A 22,251-nucleotide genomic window follows, 5' to 3' on the forward strand; every position below is an offset into this window, starting at 1 on the left:
TAGTTTTTATGTTTCATCTGTTTTATTCTTTTACTTCTGTTTTTAATTATGTATTTGATTTTCTTTTATTTATTTATTTTAATTTTTATGTTGCACTGTTCTGAGATGGCTTTTGTTATGATTTGGCACTTTATAAGCTGATTAAATTGAAATAAAAATTGGTGGCTGTAGAAAAAAAAAAAAAACTAGGCCAGTAGTTACGGGGATATTTAGCTTTTCTCGCTGCACTTACATTCTGTGTGTACAAACTGAAGGACTGCCACGGTCATCTTCAGAGCCAAGCCAGAAATATAAACTAGCTAAAAACTACAAAGCCCTCTTCACTCACCTGTCCTTGGTTGTCAACACCTGGGGTCATCGGCAGATATCCAGCCATAGTTGGGGGAGTCACAACCACCTTTACAAAAAAAAAAAAAAAAAAAAAAAAACAAAGGAAAAAATTTACATGCAGGAGATGATGCAATTGTATTTATAGAAACTGTCGTTAAAAGGTGCCCTAAATTATAATTTTTTTCTGCCACTAGATGTCACACTAGCTCTGTGTTCTGAGTAAAAACAAAGTTTCCCTTCTTGGTAGCCCAACAATCAGACCGGCTATAAATTGGGCCGGATACTGGGCTCCATTTTGGAGTGAGATTTTCCACTCCCAAATGATCAATTGGAGAGCAGCGCTGGAATTCCCTCTCCTAAACGACCATTATGAGAGCAGCGCTCACACCACAGCAATGTGAGGCTGATGCATGGGCAGACGTCAGCATCTCGGCCACCAACCAATCACAGGCTAGGAGAGAGAGGCCAGTATCTGGCCCAATTCAGGGCCGGTTGTTGGGTTACCTTCTTGGCCACTCCTCCACAACCCTCCTTGCTCCCCCACTGTGTGTCAAGCACAATGGGCCTCATGTATCAACGTTGCGTACGGTGATATTTGAGCTTATATGGGGTGTACGCCAAACTGGCTGCGCTACTTGGCATTTATCAATGTGGTCGTTGGTGTACGCTGCGCTGAAAATATACACCAGGTCGAGAGGTGGCATAAATTATACACCAAAATGAACCAGCACTGGAATCCACATAAAAATGAAAATGATCAACATGATAAACAGTGCCATTATACAAATCAATGCATATGTTACATAAATAACACTTTCTTGATTATACTACATAATAATTAATACAAATCCCTCTTTTGCAGGATTGTTGGTCTATGGAGCACGATCCGTGGCCACAGCGCTGACCGCAAAGAAAGCGCTGCTCGCCTTTTTCTCCAGACTTCGAGCCTGGAGCCAGAGCAGCGCTGAGCTTAACGTCATGTGGTGTGATCGTTTTAGACAATGAAATTGATAATTACAGCTGTAGTGTTGTCATTCCCTTCGCCCGTGCTGCAATCAGGTTTTGTCTTCTCCATTCGTTTGTTACAATAAAATAAATAAAGAAATAAATTTTAAAAATAAAGACATCTGAAAAATAAGGCGTGTCTTATTAATTGAGCGAGCAAATATCCACGTCAAGAATTATTGACGTGAAAAGAGAATAACTTTTTTGATTATACTACAAAACAATTAATACGACGGCCGTTTTTGACGCTCTATTGGCACGCATCGTGATTGGTGAAGTTCGTTTTCTTTGCCGTCTTCCTTCCTGTTGTGAAATGAGGGTGTGTCTGAAGCGGAGTCTGAATATTTATGGGCGTGTTCATTATAATTACGATTGTTTTCACCCGCCGCATTTATCAAGGTCACGTCGGGCGTATGCCGGAAATGGGCAGGTGCGCACTGCTTGATACATGTCACGGCAACTTTGGTGTACTTCAAATTTACACCGGAAATTTACGCCACAAGTGCGCAACTTTGATACATGAGGTCCAATGAATGGCAGTTGTAGCCTTTTAAATGGGTCAACCATCTTGCTATGTGGGGACGCGCCAGACGCAAGTGGATTTGATCCAGACTACATTCTTGGTCAAAAGCGTTTTTAGCCTCCAAATGTGATTTTTGGATGCATTTCTGGAAAGTAGCAGCTGTTTGCTATCTTAGAAAAGAAATTCAACAGCCAAGTGTTGGGCAGTGAGTATTGCTGTAAATAGAGGATGCAATGATATGACACGGCAGGATGCACATGCACTAAATGTGCACAAGTGGAAATCTCATGTATTAAATGTATCACATATTTACCAGATAATGTAAACATGTGACAGAAAAGTTCAGAGAATAAAAGGAGTGTTGCTTCATTCTCTGCACAAGACAACATTAAGCCACTAAATTTTTACATAGAAAATGGTTCTTGACGTCGATATTAATGTGTAAAAATGTCATTTAGGGCACCTTTAACCCTATCTAGACGGGGGGGCTAAAAGTGCCCACGCCAACTTTCACGTCGTATAATTTCTTAACAACTTATGCTAGGACTACGAAACTTGGTGCCTTTTCCTAAAATTTAGTTGGCTACAATTTGGTACCAAAAGCTTAAGTCCATCATGTTTGCCATTTCCATGGCAAAGATTTTCTGACAGTTATGTCTGACCGAAAAATCACTGATCTAACTTTCATCAATGTACTTTCCATATTTTCTACTTAACATATACTTATTCCCTTATATTAACATAATTTTTTATAAGGTCATGACCGTTTAGTCAGAAAATAGAATATGTGATATCATTTTGACATCATAATTAGGAATAATAACACCAATATATTTGTAGCGATTACGTATTTGTACTTCATGCCCTGCAAATTTGGTAGTAAGATATCATGTTGTTAAGGATTTACAGTTTACTGTCACGTTATGAGAAACTGAAGCCATTTTGCCACATCTGTGACGTAGTTTTATGAGGTCATTTTGATATTTTTTGTAGTTGCCATTTGCAGTAGAAATCGTGAAGATTTAAGTGCTCCAAGGCACATAATCAGTAAGACTGAGACACATAAACTAAATCTGTAGGAAAATATTTGTAAGAAAATACATTATGGCACTAATGATTAAGTTCCACGTGTAGATCATCTCCTGCAAATTTACACTATACCGTTCACCAGTTATGGAGGGGGAGTGAAAGAGCCCCCCCCAGCCCCAGGAATCCCCAAAAAGCCCAGTCTAGATAGGGTTAATGCTAAGAGTAAGTGCTGTTGCCTACTTTGGGAGCATCCACCCTGGAGAGGCAGCGGAGACTCCTGGACTGAGAAAGGTAGTGGGGCGATGTCATCCCAAAATTCAGCTCATCGCCCTCCAAGTCCTCCAGTTCAAAGTTTATATCATCCAAGTCAGCACTTCGTTGTGCAACTTCATCTCCGGCTGGATCTTGCTGGCTGCTGTCCTCCTGGTAAACACAGGTGCAACAGTTGTGTGTCTAAGTTTAGGAAAGATTATGGTACATAAGCTGTGTCCACTGTTGCAAGCTTACTTTTATCACCAGGTACCGAGGTGGGTCTCTTGCCATTCTGGTAAATTCGTTGGCCAGCTCCTTGAAAGTTGGCCGGACATTCTCATCTATCATCCAACCTGTAAATTATGAGTGAATCATTTCCCACTCCATTTTAATTTGTCAATACTAACACACATCAGAGAGCAGTTGAAAGATATGTTAAATACTCCAAGACTCCAATAAGTAATAATAAGTAATCCAAGTCTTGGTGTTGCCATGTTGTAGTTCTGAAATTATGGAATAGAATGTTAAAAAAGATTCAGGCACTCACATTTGACCATAACCATGTAGACATCTATTGTGCAAATCTGGGGCTGAGACAGACGCTCGCCTTTAATCAGCAGATCAGGAACTTCTTGAGGACTCATGTTTGCATAGGGCTCTGCTCCATAGGACATCATCTCCCATATTGTCACACCTATCAGAAGGTGTGATTTAGTGTGGGATCAAACTAATGCTGCCTTTGCTCCAAGGAGCAGAACTCTATCGCTGATTATTTAGCACTCATTTTAAGTAAGATTTGTAATGTTGTTTAAAACACACCATAACTCCAGACATCACTTTGATGACTATATCTGCGAAACAAGATGTTCTCCAAGGCCATCCATTTGACTGGTCTCTGGAGACATGCACAGGCAAAAAAGTGTGAGTTTTAATTACATCACTCAAAAAAAAAACCATAATTAATTTATCTGTGAATATCATAGAAGAGAGTGTGAGCAATGTGAAATTTAATATCAAGGCCTCTGCAAATGATCGTTGGCCATTTGCCTACTGTATCTTTAGTGCAACAACAGTACAGACCTTAGCCTCATTAAAAAAGTACTTCTTGTCATCAGGGTCAAGAAGGTCTGCAATGCCGTAGTCTGACACCTGGGCGGTGTAATTTTTCAGAAGCACATTTCTGGCTGCCAGATTCCTGTGGACCATCCTGTGCTCCTCCAGGTAGTACATACCCTAATGGGAAGGCAGAAAATATCAGTGTGGACAACATGTGGTTTAAAAATCCTTTCCTATGTACCAAAGTAAAAAAGTAATAAAAAAAGAAGTAAAAAAGGTACTTTACCTTTGCAATTTGAACACACCAGTTGAGCAGCCTCTGAGGGCTGAGCTTGTTCTTGTAGTTCCTGACATGTTCTAGCAGGGAGCCTTGGCTGCTAAGCTGGGTAACGAGTTGCAGGCCGGCACCAGGACAGATGCCCAAGATCCTAATGACGTTAATGTGGTCTAAGCTTCCCATTGTCAGCATGTGCTACAGTGAACATATAAGTATCAGGACTTTAACAATAACCTATACTGAATAAGAATACACACTACACACACTGTACAAACACGGTTTCTCTCGGACCCTGTCCAATTTAGACCAAACTTGATTGACGGCACAGTCAAGGACAAAGTGATCTGATTTTGAGAAATACTGGATAAAAGTCAAGGTCATACCCCGAGGTCAAAATTTTTGTCATCTTCTTATTTACGGTGCATCCAGAAAGTATTCACAACACTTCACTTTTTCCACATATTGTTATCTTGCAGCCTTATTCCAAAATGGAGTAAATTAATTTTTTTCCCATCAAAATTCTACACATAATACCCCATAAAGACAATGTGAAAAAAGGTTGTTTGCTTGTTTGTTTGTTTGTTTTTTTTAGATTTTTTTCAAACTAACTAAAAAACAAAAAACTAAGAAATCACATGAACATTAAATATTCACAGCCATTGCCATGAAGCTCAAAATTGAGCTCAGGTGCATCCTGTTTCCACTGATTATCCTTGAGATGTTTCTACAGCTTAATTGGAGTCCACCTGGGGTAAATTCACTTGACTGGACATGATTTAGAAAGGCACACACCTGTCTACATATAAGGTCCCACAATTGACAGTGCATGTCAGAACACAAACAAAGCAAGAAGTCAAAAGGAATTGTCTGTAGACCTCAGAGACAGGATTGTCTTGAGTCACAAATCTGGAGAAGTGTACAGAAACATTTCTGCTGCTTTGAAAGTCCCAATGAGCACAGCGGCCTCCATTATCCATAAATGGAAGAGATTTGGATCCACCAGGACTCTTGAACAATCGTGGGAGAAGGGCCTTAGTCAGGGAGGTGACCAAGAACCCGACGGTCACTCTGTCAGAGCTCCAGCATTCCTCTGTGGAGAGAGGAGAACCTTCCAGAAGGACAACTATCTCTGCAGCAATCCACCAATCAGGTCTGTATGGTGGAGTGGCCAGACAGAATAAAGGCACATGGCAGCCCACCTGGAGTTTGCCAAAAGGCACCTGAAGGACTTTCAGACCATTAAAAACAAAATTTTCTGCTCTGATGAAACAAAGATTGTGTCAGGATTGTGGGGTATTGTTAGGCATATTTTGGTTTGGTTTTGTATTGTTTTGATTTTGCTTTGTTCTCTTTTTAAATCACTGTGAGTTTTGTCTGTTACTTTTTGCTTGGGTTTTGGTGTCACTGCTCACTCTTGTCTGTTACTTGGGTCTTTGGTAGTGGGCGGTTCTTTCCCTGTTTCCATGCTCTACTCTGGAACTTTCTTACACACCTGTTGTCAATCAACCACTCATCACACCCTGAATTTAAACCTTGTTTCTCTCACTTACCCACCAGATTGTTGTGCTTTATGCCTTCTTTTCCAGCTCTGTTCTTTGCTCTGTTGTCGACCCGTTTTTGCCTTGCTGTGTTTTATGACTCCCTGCTCGTTTTTGGACCACGCCTTAGCCTAATGTTTCTGATGCTGTTGTGGATTTTGGACTGCTTTACCGTGGACCATTTTTTGTATCTCAGCTCTGCATTTGCGTCCAGCCTTTCCTTGTCTTCAGACCTGTTTGGAGGAAACCAGGCGCCATACCTACAGTGAAGCATAGTGGTGGCAGCATCATGCTGTGGGGATGTTTTTTAGTGGCAGGAACTGGGAGACTAGTCAGGATTGAGGGAAACATGAATGCAGCAATGTACAGAAACATCCTGGATGAAAAAAATGTCTTTAGTCCATTTTGGAATAAGGATGTAACATAACAAAATGTGGAAAAAGTGAAGCGCTGTGAATACTTTCCAGATGCACCATATAGGGGATATTTAGAATGTATACATCATTGACTTTGTCAAAGAAACACCAATGTTATTATTAAAGAGTAATATGAAGTCCTATATCACCTGTGTATTAGTCATGAGACCGCTGACCTTAACAGGTCAAACCAGTTTATCTCACAGTTTGGAGCCAGTATAGGTAAACATGGTGGAAGGGTCGGGCGATAGTGGATAGTGATGGAGGATAATGTGGTCCAATTGAATTCAAGTTTTTGAGTCAGATATTCTTACATCTGTTATTTCATAGAAGGTCTGCCGTCCAGTGCGATCCTGAATCGTCTTTATAGCCACAGGAAGCTTCACTGTATCTCCTTCAGGAATCCAAATGCCCTGTAAATTAAAGAAATCACAAGAAAATGTATGTAACCTTTTTGATCAAATAGTTATAATAATTGTACAATTAAAGAAATGTTCAAGAGCAAATCATCCTTACCTTATGTACTGATCCAAACACTCCACTACCCAGCAGCTTTATTTTGCGGAGTTCTGTGGGCTTCAGGATCCGAGCATGAACTTTGGCCCCTTTCTCAGCAGGATCCAATGGCTCAAAACTCTGTGGGCACATAGGACACATTAATCCAAGTCCAACTGAAATATTACAGCAGGTTGAAGCTCAAAATAAAAATGGACTAACTTCTCTGCTCTCCATGTATCTCCTCATTGCTCGTTTGCGACGAATAGCAAGACCTCTGCGGTACAAGACCGTCAGCACGAAAACAGAGAATGTAGCAAACAGGAGCGCAATCGCTCCCAGGACGATGGCAGTGGTTGTTTGGCTGCCAAAATAAAGAAATATTACATTTTGGGGTCTTTAAATATGAAAGTCAAATAGTTTTATTGCATCAAATGATACTTACCTGGAAATATACCGAGAAGATCCTACGCAGTCACCAGTTCCTGGGCCAAAACACCTGAACACAGGGTGCATTCAACTTTGAACATTAAAAAGGACAAGTTGACTCTTTTACAACATTTAGTCATATTATTTGGAGAAGCATTTGGTTTGTGGTTACAACTACGGAATGTGTGAATTTCAGTGACCGATGTGCCGTAACCCAGTGAGCACAAGAATTTCAACTTTGATTTTGTGGTTGAAAACTCTGATGGTGACCAGCCTTGGTCACCATGTTACAGCTGGTTGGGTTGGGATGAAAGAGATAAAATGTATCATTGAAGGACACAGACAGGCACCATGTGGCACACCTGAAATCAAACTCTGGTGGTCCAGTTTCTGTCTATGAATTATGCCAGGTTGATATACACGCGAATATTAGTAAAAACACACTGAGCCAGTCATATTTCTTCAGACAGCAGTATGTGGTGGATTTTTAACTCCTAGTGTTGTGGTCTGGAGAATAGGTCTGGGTCCTGTCTCCCCTCCTTCCCGTTTCCCTGCCGTGGAGCTGATCATCACCAACACCCATGGCTGCAGCACACCCGTGTCAAATCAATGGTGTCTACTTAAGCTTCAGCTGAAGAGAAGGATGCCGCCAATTTATCCATTTTTCCATTGAGTGGTAATACTGGTCTCCAGTTATATGTCTTGCCTTTGACAGAATTCTTAGCCTGTAGTTTTGTTTGTTTTTTTAGCCTTTTTCAGTGAATTCTAAATTTTGTGATTGCATTTTGTGCAGTCCACAGCCACCACCAGTTCCACTGGCCCATCTGGTTTTTCTGCATTTGCAGACCGTCCTCCAGCATTGTTATAATAAAGAGTTTTTCTTAACTCCTGCCTTGCAGCATCTTGAGTCCACTTCCAGTTCCCGTTACTATCATAACACCCAGATAGCTGCTCAATTGACTCTCATGGACTTTTTTTTTCTGCAATCAAAGCGGTCATTAAAGGCGAGTCAAACACTCAGAGGCTTGATTGTGAGAAAATGTTTAACCTGATGGAGGTTTAAGGCAGAGAGACAAACATGAGGTAAATAAGCACGCAGAACAGTACTCATTGCTCACCCTTTGGTACAGCTTATGTGACACAGTTCACAATTACGTTGCTTATTGGGGTATTTAAAGATGAATCCTTCCCCTCCCATCACACCCTCTGGACATGAGGACACACAATGCGGTCCATCACGGAGATTAGCACATGCCACACATTCATGTGCTCCCTAAAAAATGGACACAATTAAACAGATGATAAATAAATACAAATTGATACAAACCAAAATGACAGAAATGGCAACCTCGTGTGCTATGTACAAATAGATCAAATGTAAGCCCACTAGGTGGCAGCAACACAGAGAAAGTTTGCACAAACAGTTGCTCCTGGAGCTTGACAAACTTGTTTGTAAAGCATTTAGGCTATTCAAGCTGATAGTGACAACAAGCAGAGAAAGACTTGCCGGGCCCGTGCAGGTCGGCTTTCCTTCCTGGACTTCACACTCTGAGTGGCAGGGCATACATTCGCCTGTCGGCGTAACAAACTCCCGTCGCTCACTACATTTAAAAAAAAAAAAAACAAGGTCAACAAGTATTTCAAAATCTTTCCTCAAACACCTGGGACAGCTATGCCACAGCAGATATACACCCTAAGATAAATACAGATAACCTGTGAAGACTGACCCGGTTAGATGCATGCACTGCGGCACGCACATTCCTCCTCTGCTAAAATTCTTACAGGAGAGACACTGGTTTGGCCCGGGACCCCAGCAGCCATCAGATGAGCACAGGGGGTCACAGACATGACCTTCAGCAGCTTTAAATACCACAAATCACAAATATTACCACCCCACATCAACAGTAATGCAGGCAAAGGCTGAAAACAACCCTTCTTACCACATTTATTTCGTGATCGGTTTTCCTTGATGTCAAGTTGGGCTGGACGTCTCTGCGGCCGGGAGCTGCTGCTGAAGATCCGTGTCCAGTTGACAGTGTTGTGGTAACAGAGCTTCTTGTTGCCTGTGATGTAGACATTGCCGTCGTTGATTCTTCGCAATGAGCGTAACCCCAGGTACATCAAAGATGGGATCTTCATCACTAGCAGAGAGTAGCCCCTGAAAGGCCAAAGCGTGAATGAACTCAGTGGAATAAACAGAATTAAAGAAGTAGCCCCTTTAGATGTCTATCCATCCATCTATCTATGTTAAGTTATGAAACGGGGGGTAGACTATCAGCCCAGTAGAGTAAGGACACACAGATTGACAGCATAGACACAGTCAATAAACACAGGCCACCAGACATCACATTGGGGAAACTCCGGGTAAAATGTGGACAAATTTCAAAGCAGAGTTTTGCTGGATATCTGCTGGACAAGTCCTCCCATAGGTCTTAGTCTGTCAGTTGTCAATCCTAACAAAAGTTACACATAAAGCATTTTGACTTGGTTTGACAAAATTAGTCTTTTTTTTCAGTTTTATTAGATATTTTTTCTTTTTTAAGAGTTAGAAATGTCGAGTTTCCAACTCTAATCAACTGGGCACCACAGTCTCGTTTGAGGGCGGGCGCTAAAGGGATCAAATATGATGCATATGATGTAATTTCTCTACAGCTGTACTTCCGGGGACAGAAGCACGGCACATTCTATGAGTTTTGGGCGAATTACACGCAAACAAAGTGAAAATGCAAAGAAAAAGTGACGATGCGGTGGAAAGTGAACATGTGTTGCAGACCCAGAGCTCAAACATGTCGAGGCAGTTGTGCAGGCAAGAGAACGGAGCTACTCTGGTTAGCTGTCTACACAGTAAAATCACCAGTGTAAAACTAACACTGATAGTGTTAAAGTAACACTGCCAGTGTACATATGGTCCTACTCTGGTCAGAGTGGGTGTATATAAGGTCTTACTGTGGTCAGAGTGGGACCATATGTTCACTGTCAGTGTTAATTTAACCATATGTTCACTGTCAGTGTTAATTTAACACTGCCAGTGAACATACGGTCCTACTGTGGTCAGAGTGTGACCATATGTTCACTGTCAGTGTTAATTTAACACTGGTGATTTTACTGTGTAGGCTAACACTTAACGGCATGACGTCTCCCATTTGCCTCGTCTTCCCTCCTCCACTGGAAACCAAAAAAACCTGCACTTTTCTCTGCTTCAGTGATTGTAGCCGAAAACAAAACAGTACACCATTTTGCCGTGTGACGTTATGCTGTGTATATATTGCGCAATGGGACCAGCTGTCCCCATAAGTAGTCAAATCCCGCGATATCACACAGGGTTCAAACGAGACTGCACTGCCCTATTGCAGCATGAGCTCCAAACCCTGCATTTGGGCTTCGTCCTTCGTGACATCTGCAAGATGTGACAGCAAAAACACTATATTCACCATGAAATTTGTCCAACATAAATACTTTAGCAATAATAAAGTTTGCTGTAATTTTCTGATACACCAAAGAAATAAAAGTACTTTATAATAACTTGATTTCAACACAAAATGCATTTTGTCAATTTTTGGAAAATCCAACAGGGACTTCACCTTTAAACATGCTGGGTAATAAATAAAGGGTAATTTATCAGAATACATCCCGGCTCTGATTCAAAAATATTTTCTGTGACCCAGTCAGGAAGAACATGCACAAACAACAAAATCAGGTGCACCCACCACCAGCTCAATCAAAAGATCCCAGCACTGAATATGTGCTGTAAACCTATGTGGAAATGATTTAACAAAGAAAACTCTACACTGAAGTCATATATGAAGTGGCAAAGAGATGCAGGCATGTGAAATATTTACTTTACCTTCTAGAGCTCACTCCTCTAAATAGGTTTAAAAAGTATGACAGAGGGATAAAGAGATATAAGACACAATGAGACTGATAATAGTAGAAGTCTAGTTTACAATGCAGCAAAAGATACAGTACAGTGAGCTTAGTGAACTAGAAAAACAAACAAACATAACGCTTGAATAAAAGAAATAAAAACTGTTCACCTGTAAAGGGTTCTGCCTTGAATTGTTTCCAGGTTGGAGAATACTGACAAATCAGACATGTTGCTGGGCCACGACTGGATACTGAGAATGTCTGAAATATAGGACATAAAAAAAAACCTTTAATTTCATTATTACCGTTTCACTATTTTACAGAAAGTTTAAAATATAATAACTGAGAATCCACATTCATCTTCCAATCGACATTCAAAATGAAGTTTCTTCTACTTGATACGAATATTCCTGTTAGGTTTTGCAGAGATTATCTTGATTTTTATTTTTTTATTTTGCTGACAGAAACACAGACAAACACCAGTGATCACAAATCCTTCAAGTCGGTAACACTGCCAGCGTTACTGTGGCTTGATAGCGATAAATGGTAAACAGAGTAAATTTCTACAACAGATTTCCATGTTGATCTTTACACACATTCCAGGAGCTTCCATGTAAGATTATGATCTCCAGAGAGTGAAATTTTTGGGTTCAGTGTTGCTTATTCACATTTTTAAAGCCACAGTGTGTAGGGCTTAATGCCATCTAATGGTAAGGTTGCAGATTGCATTATACCGTCGCTGGTCACTGTACTGTTTACCCTTCAGGCTTTTGCATCTTTTGCATCTTTGGTGATGGGGGTTCATGCTCCCTTTGCCTTCTCATGAGATAAACTACATGTGTGATCCTCCATGTCACAAAATGAGGGTTCTTAAGCTTAAAGTAGCAACCTGTTGACAGAGGAGTAAACCATAATTCTTCTTTTTTTTCAGTCTTCTGACTGTACTGAATGAAAGGCAGAGAAAGTATGTCTGTTTTGGGATATTGTACAAAATATGACACCCTCCATAAGGAGGCTCACTCCCATGTAGATATGAAGAGCTCATTCTGAGCTTATGGTATGATATCACATTGATTCACTGTTGCCGGTAATAATACACTAATGACCTGATGGTTATGAATGTTATATTCCATTCCTGCTAATAAACATCACTAAATCAAATACAGTATCTTTAAACCACCTACTCTGCAGTCTGCTCCAACACCCAAGTGCCTGCTTAATATTATGATCATTTATTGTTCCATTCTTAAAGGTATAGTGCCACTGGGTTTTTTAAGATGTAAGTCATATAAAGAATTTTCTTTGGCTCCACTATAATTTTATTTCTTCGATAGGGGATTCATAATATGATATCCCTAATATCAAAATTCATGCCATCTGGAAACCATTTAGAATTTCAACTCTTGAGGGGGAGAAATTCAAAGGATCAGATGCTATGACCAACATTTGGTAGATTTGGAACTGATTTACAAGAAAACTTACTGATCTTAACATAAGATGGGTCATAGGTAATCTCAAAACGTCATGTATGCACACATGCACTTCCTCCTGTAGTTAGTCTGCATGACATCGATGTAGGAAAAGACAATATTCACTATAGAATTTCACTCACATACTCATCTTCAACCGCTTACTCAACCGCTTGCAATTTAGGGTCGCGGGGGCTGGAGCCTACCCCAGCAGTCATAGGACATGAGGTGGGGTACAACCCTGGACAGAACACCAGTCTCTCGCAGAACCAACTATAGAATTTCCATAGATAAATATGTCCTTTTCATTAAAATGAGCTGTAATTTTGCAACATATGACAAAAATAAACCTACATTATAATGTTTGGATTTTGGTAGAAACTAAATTTTCTCAGTTTTGTGAAATTTGAAAGGCCCTATAGGTTTAAACCAGATGGTTGGAACAGCACTGATGAACTTCCCCGTCCATCATGCCTCATTTGTTATGCTCAAGCATGTTTCCAGCAGGTGATTCAGTGGCGGAATAATGCGCTGTCTTTTGTGGACTGAAGTTCAGGGGCCAAAAGTCACATGGGGCCCTACATTTTTCTCCACAATAAATACTGTAGATAACACATGTAACACAAAATAATAAACATTAGTAGAACCTAATAACACAAAACAATGACTGCTAACACAGCAGTAAGTCACCTCAGGGAATTACAATATTTGTTCATGTATATTGAACCACAAATTAAAAATGATGTATAGCATTTTGGGGCACGCTGTTAAAAAAGTGTTTGATTAAAACTCATTTTTACATACTATATGTGCTTTTTAAGTACTTAGAATAGAACAAAAGAGTGTCATGTATTAATTTATGAAAAAAAGCATATCTTACACATACAAACCTGTAATCTCTCGAACAGTTTTAAAGATTTTGAGTTTTTCTGGGTCAAGGACTGGTACGTTCTTATAAGAATCACTGTGCATAAATAAAAGAGAATTCAAAAAAATAAATAAAGTAGCAGCAAATAAAAAGAGCCAGTACAGTATAGAAGAAAATGAATGGAATTTACATTACACAAAAATAATATTATGAAATAAATTTATACCCCTCGATCCCAGTCACCAGAAAGTGCAAGCTGCCTTGGATCTTAGTGCAGTTTATGAAACTGTCAATGTTTAGGGCATCAACTGTCTGTCTCTCTGGAGTTCCTGTGCCAACACATGCTGGGGAGAAGATGACAAAGAACACTGATTGAAAGTACAAGTGCACTGAAATAAAACTGAACTGACCATAGCAGTACACACATTGCTGGGTCTTACATGCACAAACCAATTAGTCAACAGTGTTGAATAATTGTGAGTACCTTTTGGGCAGAGGCCTCCACAAGGCACGCATTGTTTCACACCATTTTTCTCCATTTCCATTTTGTCTGCAGGGCAACTGCTCACACAAGAGCTCCCATGTACCACAAAATTTGCTGTAAAAAAAAAAAAAAAAAAAATTGAACAAAGCGTATGTAAGCTCCAACCCTGTGTGAATCAGTGGGTATATGGTAATGGGTGTCTGTAGGGACTCACTGGGGCACTGGGCCACACAGATGGAGCCATACTGGTACTTGGCATTGGGGTTTGGCTCCAGCTGGAACGTATGTTTGTTGTAGATGAGGGTTTTAGGACACTGAGGCACGCAAGAGCCAGAGTTGTTAAAGTTCCTGCAGGCCTGCAAAGTATCACATATGGACCTGTCAGCAAACGACCTGTTGGATTTATTTTGTCTGAGACAACAAGCTGCAAACTCACAAAGCAATCTGTGTTCAGCGGTCCAGTGCAGCCTCCAGCACACTCAACATGGCAACACTCGCTAGGGCTTCGACCAAAGCAATGACCATTACACTGAGGGGCGCACACAGTCTTGGTCACTGAAAGAAAGGAGATTATACTATCTTCATACAATAATTTGAGGAATGTTTGTGCATTTGTTTGTTTCCCTACTCTTCTGACGTGTTGCCCAATTCAATTCAATTTATTTATGTAGCACCAAATCACAGCATGTCCAACAATAACACAAGTCAGTTTCTATAAATATACTTGTGCATGTAGGAGGAGCCCAGAATTACCTTTAAGGGGTTTGTTTTATCAAAGATCAAGGTTATTAGGGTAAAAGGTCAAAATTTTGGTTCATCTGTTCCCCTACTTCTCACAGGTGCTTTGCCAATTATTAACAAATTTGAGATGTGGATGACAGTCAAGCCCAGAATTGCCTTAAAAGGGTTTGTTTTGGTATGAGTAAAGGTCACTGGGGTCAAAAGTAAAAAGTTATGATTTTGGTTGTCCACTCCAATGTCCACCAAATGTGGCACACATATGTAGGTCGGCTCTGGACCTGCCCAGGTGGCATCAAATTTGCGAAAGGATAATCACTGGACTCAAGGTAAAAGGTTAAAGGTCAAAATTTAACTTTTTCAAACTGATTTCTACTGAACTTGGCCCACATATGTAGGTGGTTTCCAGAAAGGGCCAGTAAGGTTACCAAAGGTCAATCACTGGGGTCAAGGTCATGTTCATCTGTTGGCCTCCACCTATGTCGTTCAGCTTTTAATAAACTTGGTATGTCAATAAAGGTTGGACCCAAAATTGACATGAAAAAATTATGGCAAAAGTCAATCTCAAATAATTTTATTTTCAACCCAATTTGGACCAAATGTAGCACACGCTTAGGTGGATTCAAAAAGTACCCTGGCAAGGTCAGCCAGAGGTCAATCATGTGGATGAGTGTCAAGGTCTGAGGTCTAATGTCAGATTGCCATAGGTGTTACAGTTTTCATGCCCACAGGTACTAAAACTATAAAACTACTGTCACTAAATCATGAAAACACACATTAGTTTTTTTATAACTTTGGAAAATGAGGTCTTTGGGGATATGTGGACTCACAGATTTGGCACGAGTCCTTCCCTGGACCCCAGCAGGGTGCGTCACCACATGCTTCGTCACAAGGTTCTGAAATACAATTTCACAGCCAGTGCACATTTTATGAAGTTCCAAAAAGCAACCCAAACCAAATTCGAGGCTTTTTTTTTAATTTTTTGGTAATAAGCAACCTTTCCACTCACTTTGAGGACCATTTTCGCTGATGACAATTTTAGCCGATGTGTTCTTGACTATATCCAGCCAGTTCACCTGCGGGCCGTAGCTCAAGAATTTATTCTGGATGATCGCGACTCCTCCTTCCAGTATCTCTGTAGGCACCACACATGTAAAAGTGAAGGGCATACAAGCCAGAACAAGCCTGTGACTCACCGTTTACTATAGCTCAAACACGGTGTCATGCACCGCAACTCGTCTGACAGTGACAGTTGAGCGGTTGAGCATTCGAGACATTCCAGGCACTTTACATTACTACAAATTACACACACACACACACACACACACACACACACACACACACACACACACTGCAGCAACCACTACTATGTGGGTGTGGCTGCACTGTGGGGGTGTGAGAGTAACGGCAACCAAAAGGCATTGCCTGTTATCTCTTCCTGCACTTGAACGCACGACCCGACTGAGCAGTGTGTACCTGTAAGGTGAGTCAGGCCCAGTTCCTGCAGTCCGTACTGGCCGTCTTTCTGATAGTTGACCATCACAGCTAAGGCAAATTGGCCGCCATACAGTCTGGTACCTCTGATGACACGCAGGTTGTCCAGCGGCAGTCGACTAACCTCGTTGACGGCAAACAGGATGTGGCCCATGACCTCTCTGATAGACTGTAGGGTTCACAGACATGACAAAAGAAATTACAATTCTGATTTTGTTGGTCATATTACTTATTATCAGAGCCCACACCTGGCAACAGAGGTGTGTTTTCCTTTTATATTTGGTCATGATGACTGCGATAGTCTGATATCTTCATGTTTGTCGTTGAGGCGCTGTGGGCTGGGTGTGTAAAGAGTGGGCTTGAGTTTCTCTTTGAATAATGTTTAAACATGGGAAGATAGTAAACACGCTCACGTTGGGGTTCTTATCGGGCTCTCGCGTTACATTCATGACTGTCCCCTGACAAATAGTTGCAAAACTTAGCATGAGGCATGGTAGCTATGGCGGGAGAAGTTAAACATAAAATGTGACTCTGCAATCATGTGAAATACTGATGATTAATCTTTTTTAAAAAAGAAAAAAAGACCAAAAACTTAAATGAATAAGACAAAATTAAGTACATCATAAATGTTACAGGCGGCACGGCAGCTTAGTGGTTAGCACTGTTGCCTCACAGCAAGAAGGTCATGGGATCGCTTCCCACCTAGTTGTTTCTGTGTGGAGTTTGTGTATTCTCCTCGTGTTCACGCGGGTTCCCTCTGCGTGCGTCGGCTTCCTGCCACTTCCAAAGACAAATTTACTACGAGTGTGCATGTTTGTCCTGCCTCACCCTGTGACTGTGGGGATTGGTTCCAATCCCCTCAGTGGCCCTTGAAAATGAATGAATGTTACAAGTAGAAGGGCACTGAGTAGAGCACATACTGTATCGCTGCCAAAGCACAACATGCACTCCAGCCACACCCAGATGCCAACAGCAGTGGGGGGCACACCTCACTGAAATCGTAGCTTTGATATCCACTGAAGCTACAGCTCATGGCTAACTTTCATTTTAAGAATTACTGGTTGGATTGGTTTTTTGGCTCTAGAACTCTGAAAAACAGACCTCAAGTGCTGAAATTTTAATATGTTGAAGCGTAAATATGGAGGTTCCCAAAAAGGTTTAGCAGGCCAAGATCAGACGATGATCAAGATGTACATAAATAATTAAATGAAGAAATGAAATTAAGCAGTTTTATTTTAACATGCAGTTTATACACAGCACAGTAAGTATTAAATGAATAAGAAATAAAAGTACACATGGAAAAGGACTTCAATAATCTAATTATTGCCTTTACTATGGCTGGACCTCCTGCTGCTCCACCTGCTCAAGGTGATGCTTGTCGCTTTTGTGCGATGTTTCAGTTTCAGACATTTAAAACATTTCAAAGTTGGTTGAAAAGTTAATCCGCTAATAATGTTATAGGATTATGTTTTATAAAAATCAGGTTTACTGCAGACAGGCAGTAGTTTGATGTCCTTGCTAGAGAATGCTGATTGAGAAAAAGCCTTCATTTGAAAAAGTGAAATGTTATATTTACTCACTCTTCTTCAACTGCTTACTCCAATTAAGGGTCAGGGGGCTGGAGCCTATCCCAACAGTCACAGGGCGTGTTCTGGGTTACACCCTGGACAGGATACCAATCTGTCGCAGGGCCACGTATAGACAGACAAACTCATTCACACCTGCACACACACCTACGGACAATTTAAAGTTTCCAATCCACCTAACCTGCATGTCTTTGGATGTGGGAGGAAGCCGGAGCACCTGGAGAGAATCCACGCAAACATGGGGAGAACATGCAAACTCCACACAGAAAGGCCACAGGTGGGAATTGATCCCATGACCTTCTTGCTGTGAGGCAACAGTGCAAACCACTAAGCCACCGTGTTGTCCTGAAATGTTATATTGATTTACTTAATCTAGTTTTGTGAACTGGCTCCATAAAATTTGGTTGTTTAAAAGTAAAACATAATGTGCATTTAATTATAACAATTTGATTTTTGACAAAGAGTGGTACAGGGTATAATGGAAGCTATTGAGTGGATGAGAGGAGGTGTTGTGGGAATGAATACTCAAATGCTTCATCTCAGGGTACCATTTAACAACTAAATCACTTTTACAGACAGTTTTTCTTAGACAAATAGGTGGATGGAAACAAGAACACTTCAAAGATTGTTTTGTCACAATTACTTACATATTTATGTTTCTCATATTATGTGTTTTTATGGGACTGGTTGACACTAGGTTAGGTAAATGGAACATTTAATTTTTAAGAGCGTTTTACTCTGTCTGCATGAGCAAAATTTGTAAATTTACCATCTCATCATGCTGCACTGCAATTATTGAGTAAATGACCGCCACCTAATTCTTACCGTTATCATCCATTCACCTCAGAAAATTGAAATGAAAATGAAGGGCCTGAATAAACCACCACTAGTACCACCAGCCGAAAGTAGTCTCCCATTACTGATTTTTGACAACTGATTGCCTGTGTTTTTTGGTGGTGGTGGAGGGATACCCAGTCTGTCCTGACACTGGGTGCAATTGGTGGTGGAAATGCATTTTTTTTAAATGATTATTATTTGTGTGATTGGGATAACAGGAGTGGTGGCCAAGTAGTTAGTGCACTTGGTTTTGGTGTGGAAGGCTCCTGGTTCAAATCCCACCACTGCCACATTTCTCCATTTACTGTGGAGTTGTGTCAGGAAGGGCATCCGGCATAAAACTTGTGCCAATTCAACATGCAGATCCACCTTGGATTTGCTGTGATGACCCCAAGTGCAAACAAAGGAGCAGCCAAAGGGACTTACTTTTTACTGTGTGAGCGGGATAAATCCTACTCCACAAAACATGAATACTTGGATTAAATTGGAGCACGCTGGGGTAAAAGTAGATGAAAGTGTTTGGTGTTTTGTTTTAATCTGGTAAAATATGCAGTGATCAGGACCTACTGTTCTCTGAACAGAAGCCTCCTTCTGATCCTCTTCCACAACATGAAACTCATGTGTAGCAAGGTAAAGTCCAGACTGAAATATGTTTCTACCGACTTTGCTCATGGAGATTTCCTTGGCTAGTGGAGATTCCGACAAACTTCACAAAAGGGAGAAGTCTGGTGTTCGAACCCACAAAGACATGTCACTAGATATTTCAATCTGGACTTCACCTTGCTACACTTGGAAAACATGTTGGACACGTCAACAGAAAACAGTTCACAGACACATTTTAACTTTTTCAAAAAGTGTTTTGTGCATTTGCAAAAACATTTGTGTAATGGTACGCACTTGGGTATATTTCACAATAAATGCTGTAAGCGATAATAAAATACTGTTGAATATAATATGAATTTTGCCTACTTTTTTGCACAACTTCCCTAATTTTGAAATTGGGAAGGAAACTGGGGCCATCATTTGGCAATTGGAGGCCACCCTAAGGGTACAGTTCAGGGGCTGAAAAACGACTGGAAACTGGTTGTATCCAGGTTTGTCAATCAATCAATCAATTTTATTTATACAGCGCCAAATCACAACAAACAGTTGCCCCAAGGCGCTTTATATTGTAAGGCAAGGCCATACAATAATTACGTAAAAACCCCAATGGTCAAAACGACCCCCTGTGAGCAAGCACTTGGCGACAGTGGGAAGGAAAAACTCCCTTTTAACAGGAAGAAACCATCAGCAGAACCAGGCTCAGGGAGGGGCAGTCTTCTGCTGGGACTGGTTGAGGCTGAGGGAGAGAACCAGGAAAAAGACATGCTGTGGAGGGGAGCAGAGATCAATCACTAATGATTAAATGCAGAGTGGTGCATACAGAGCAAAAAGAGAAAGAAACACTCAGTGCATCATGGGAACCCCCCAGCAGTCTAAGTCTATAGCAGCATAACTAAGGGATGGTTCAGGGTCACCTGATCCAGCCCTAACTATAAGCTTTAGCAAAAAGGAAAGTTTTAAGCCTAATCTTAAAAGTAGAGAGGGTGTCTGTCTCCCTGATCCGAATTGGGAGCTGGTTCCACAGGAGAGGAGCCTGAAAGCTGAAGGCTCTGCCTCCCATTCTACTCTTAGAAACCCTAGGAACTACAAGTAAGCCTGCAGTCTGAGAGCGAAGCGCTCTATTGGGGTGATATGGTACTATGAGTGTTGTATGGCTGGGGGGCCTGGCTGCCTTTTTGTTTCTGTCTTTTGTTTTTCCTTCCAGGTGGCTTGCATTTGGGACTGAGTGGCTGTGTAGCTGAGTTTATCAGGACCTCACCCTGATCACCTGAGGCTGATCACCTGCGGCTCGTCAGGACTCACAGCTGTGGTGCATCTACATGGATTGGAACATGGTGGCATTTAAGACTGGAGTACACAGTGTGTATTGGCCAGAGACTCGACCTTGTGACCAGACGGGTGAGATCGTCGTCTCGGGAGCCATCTCATCATCAGTGGATGCAGAGAACGTCCAGGTTTGATGCATGGTCTGTGAAAGAGGAGGGGGTGAGGTCTCACGCTCGTCAGCACACTTCCTGAGGTACGTTAGATTTTGTGACTAACATTTATACAGTCAGTAAATGTGGTGTCCCTCACACCTTATTATATTGAGCTGTATGTTGGTCGTGTAATCAGCTTCCTCTGCAGTGGAGTTTTGTGAACAGGGTGTTCCATGCCTGCAGGGTGGGAAGCTGATTAGTAATTAAGCCAGGAAGTGTTTGCTGTTTTTGCACCTTTGAGCGTTCTCTCTGTGTGTTGAGTGTGGACTCACATAATGATTCCTTCTTTCACAGACTCGGTTTGTCGCGGCCACCTGGGGGTTGTTGGCGGGGTCCTTGGGTCTGAATTGGTTCTGGCTCCGGACCGTTAGCGCTGCTGGGAGCGCACCGCAATCCACCATGCCAGACCGCGCACTTTTATATTTTTTCACATCACTGTTATGTTTATTAAACTCTGTTATCCTTTGTACCGTGCTCTGCTTATTTTATACTGGGTCCTTCAAACGCTGGTCGGTTCTCCGGGCTGCGTCCGACACATAACAATGAGGTCCCTAAGATAAGATGGGACCTGATTATTCAAAACCTTATAAGTAAGAAGAAGAATTTTAAATTCCATTTACATGAACAAACTGTAATCTATTAGATAAATATGATTCAAACCACCGCAGCGCAGTGCCTTTAATACCTATGGCATGCTCTAATCTCTGTAATAAAATTTTAATGGTCAACAGTATCAAAGCAGCACTGAGGTCTAACAGAACAAGCACAGAGATGAGTCCACTGTCTGAGGCCATAAGAAGATCATTTTGTAACCTTCACTAATGCTGTTTCTGTACTATGATGAATTCTAAAACCTGACTGAAACTCTTCAAATAGACCATTCCTCTGCAGATGATCAGTTAGCTGTTTTACAACTACCCTTTCAAGAATTTTTGAGAGAAAAGGAAGGTTGGAGATTGGCCTATAATTAGCTAAGATAGCTGGGTCAAGTGATGGCTTTTTAAGTAATGGTTTAATTACTGCCACCTTAAAAGCCTGTGGTACATAGCCAACTAATAAAGATAGATTGATCATATTTAAGATCGAAGCATTAAATAATGGTAGGGCTTCCTTGAGCAGCCTGGTAGGAATGGGGTCTAATAGACATGTTGATGGTTTGGATGAAGTAACTAATGAAAATAACTCAGACAGAACAATCTGAGAGAAAGAGTCTAACCAAATACCGGCATCACTGAAAGCAGCCAAAGATAACGATACGTCTTTGGGATGGTTATGAGTAATTTTTTCTCTAATAGTTAAAATTTTATTAGCAAAGAAAGTCATGAAGTCATTACTAGTTAAAGTTAAAGGAATACTCGGCTCAATAGAGCTCTGACTCTTTGTCAGCCTGGCTACAGTGCTGAAAAGAAACCTGGGGTTGTTCTTATTTTCTTCAATTAGTGATGAGTAGTAAGATGTCCTAGCTTTACGGAGGGCTTTT

The 22,251-nt window shown here is 41.1% G+C and overlaps 1 protein-coding gene across 2 annotated transcripts in view; it reads right to left on the reverse strand.

Annotated features, from left to right (window-relative positions):
• erbb3a (erb-b2 receptor tyrosine kinase 3a) overlaps positions 1-22,251 on the reverse strand; it is a 43,920-nt gene that overhangs the window by 2,575 nt on the left and 19,094 nt on the right. The window contains exons 3-27 of one of the 2 annotated variants that reach the window (XM_034166661.1): positions 16,250-16,436; positions 15,783-15,908; positions 15,604-15,669; positions 14,472-14,590; positions 14,250-14,391; positions 14,036-14,149; positions 13,778-13,895; positions 13,574-13,647; positions 11,385-11,475; positions 11,195-11,212; positions 9,291-9,508; positions 9,078-9,210; positions 8,858-8,951; positions 8,469-8,623; positions 7,367-7,420; positions 7,144-7,285; positions 6,943-7,062; positions 6,741-6,839; positions 4,482-4,667; positions 4,220-4,372; positions 3,959-4,034; positions 3,687-3,833; positions 3,395-3,492; positions 3,128-3,310; positions 329-397 (exon numbers count right to left, since the gene is read on the reverse strand). In XM_034166661.1, coding sequence (XP_034022552.1) covers positions 329-397; positions 3,128-3,310; positions 3,395-3,492; positions 3,687-3,833; positions 3,959-4,034; positions 4,220-4,372; positions 4,482-4,667; positions 6,741-6,839; positions 6,943-7,062; positions 7,144-7,285; positions 7,367-7,420; positions 8,469-8,623; positions 8,858-8,951; positions 9,078-9,210; positions 9,291-9,508; positions 11,195-11,212; positions 11,385-11,475; positions 13,574-13,647; positions 13,778-13,895; positions 14,036-14,149; positions 14,250-14,391; positions 14,472-14,590; positions 15,604-15,669; positions 15,783-15,908; positions 16,250-16,436 — 2,982 coding nt within the window. The remainder of the gene's footprint in view (positions 1-328; positions 398-3,127; positions 3,311-3,394; positions 3,493-3,686; positions 3,834-3,958; positions 4,035-4,219; positions 4,373-4,481; positions 4,668-6,740; positions 6,840-6,942; positions 7,063-7,143; positions 7,286-7,366; positions 7,421-8,468; positions 8,624-8,857; positions 8,952-9,077; positions 9,211-9,290; positions 9,509-11,194; positions 11,213-11,384; positions 11,476-13,573; positions 13,648-13,777; positions 13,896-14,035; positions 14,150-14,249; positions 14,392-14,471; positions 14,591-15,603; positions 15,670-15,782; positions 15,909-16,249; positions 16,437-22,251) is intronic. The other variant, XM_034166662.1, reaches the window with a different exon arrangement.

Source organism: Thalassophryne amazonica, chromosome 3, assembly GCF_902500255.1.
Source record: "Thalassophryne amazonica chromosome 3, fThaAma1.1, whole genome shotgun sequence".
NCBI lineage: Eukaryota > Metazoa > Chordata > Actinopteri > Batrachoidiformes > Batrachoididae > Thalassophryne > Thalassophryne amazonica.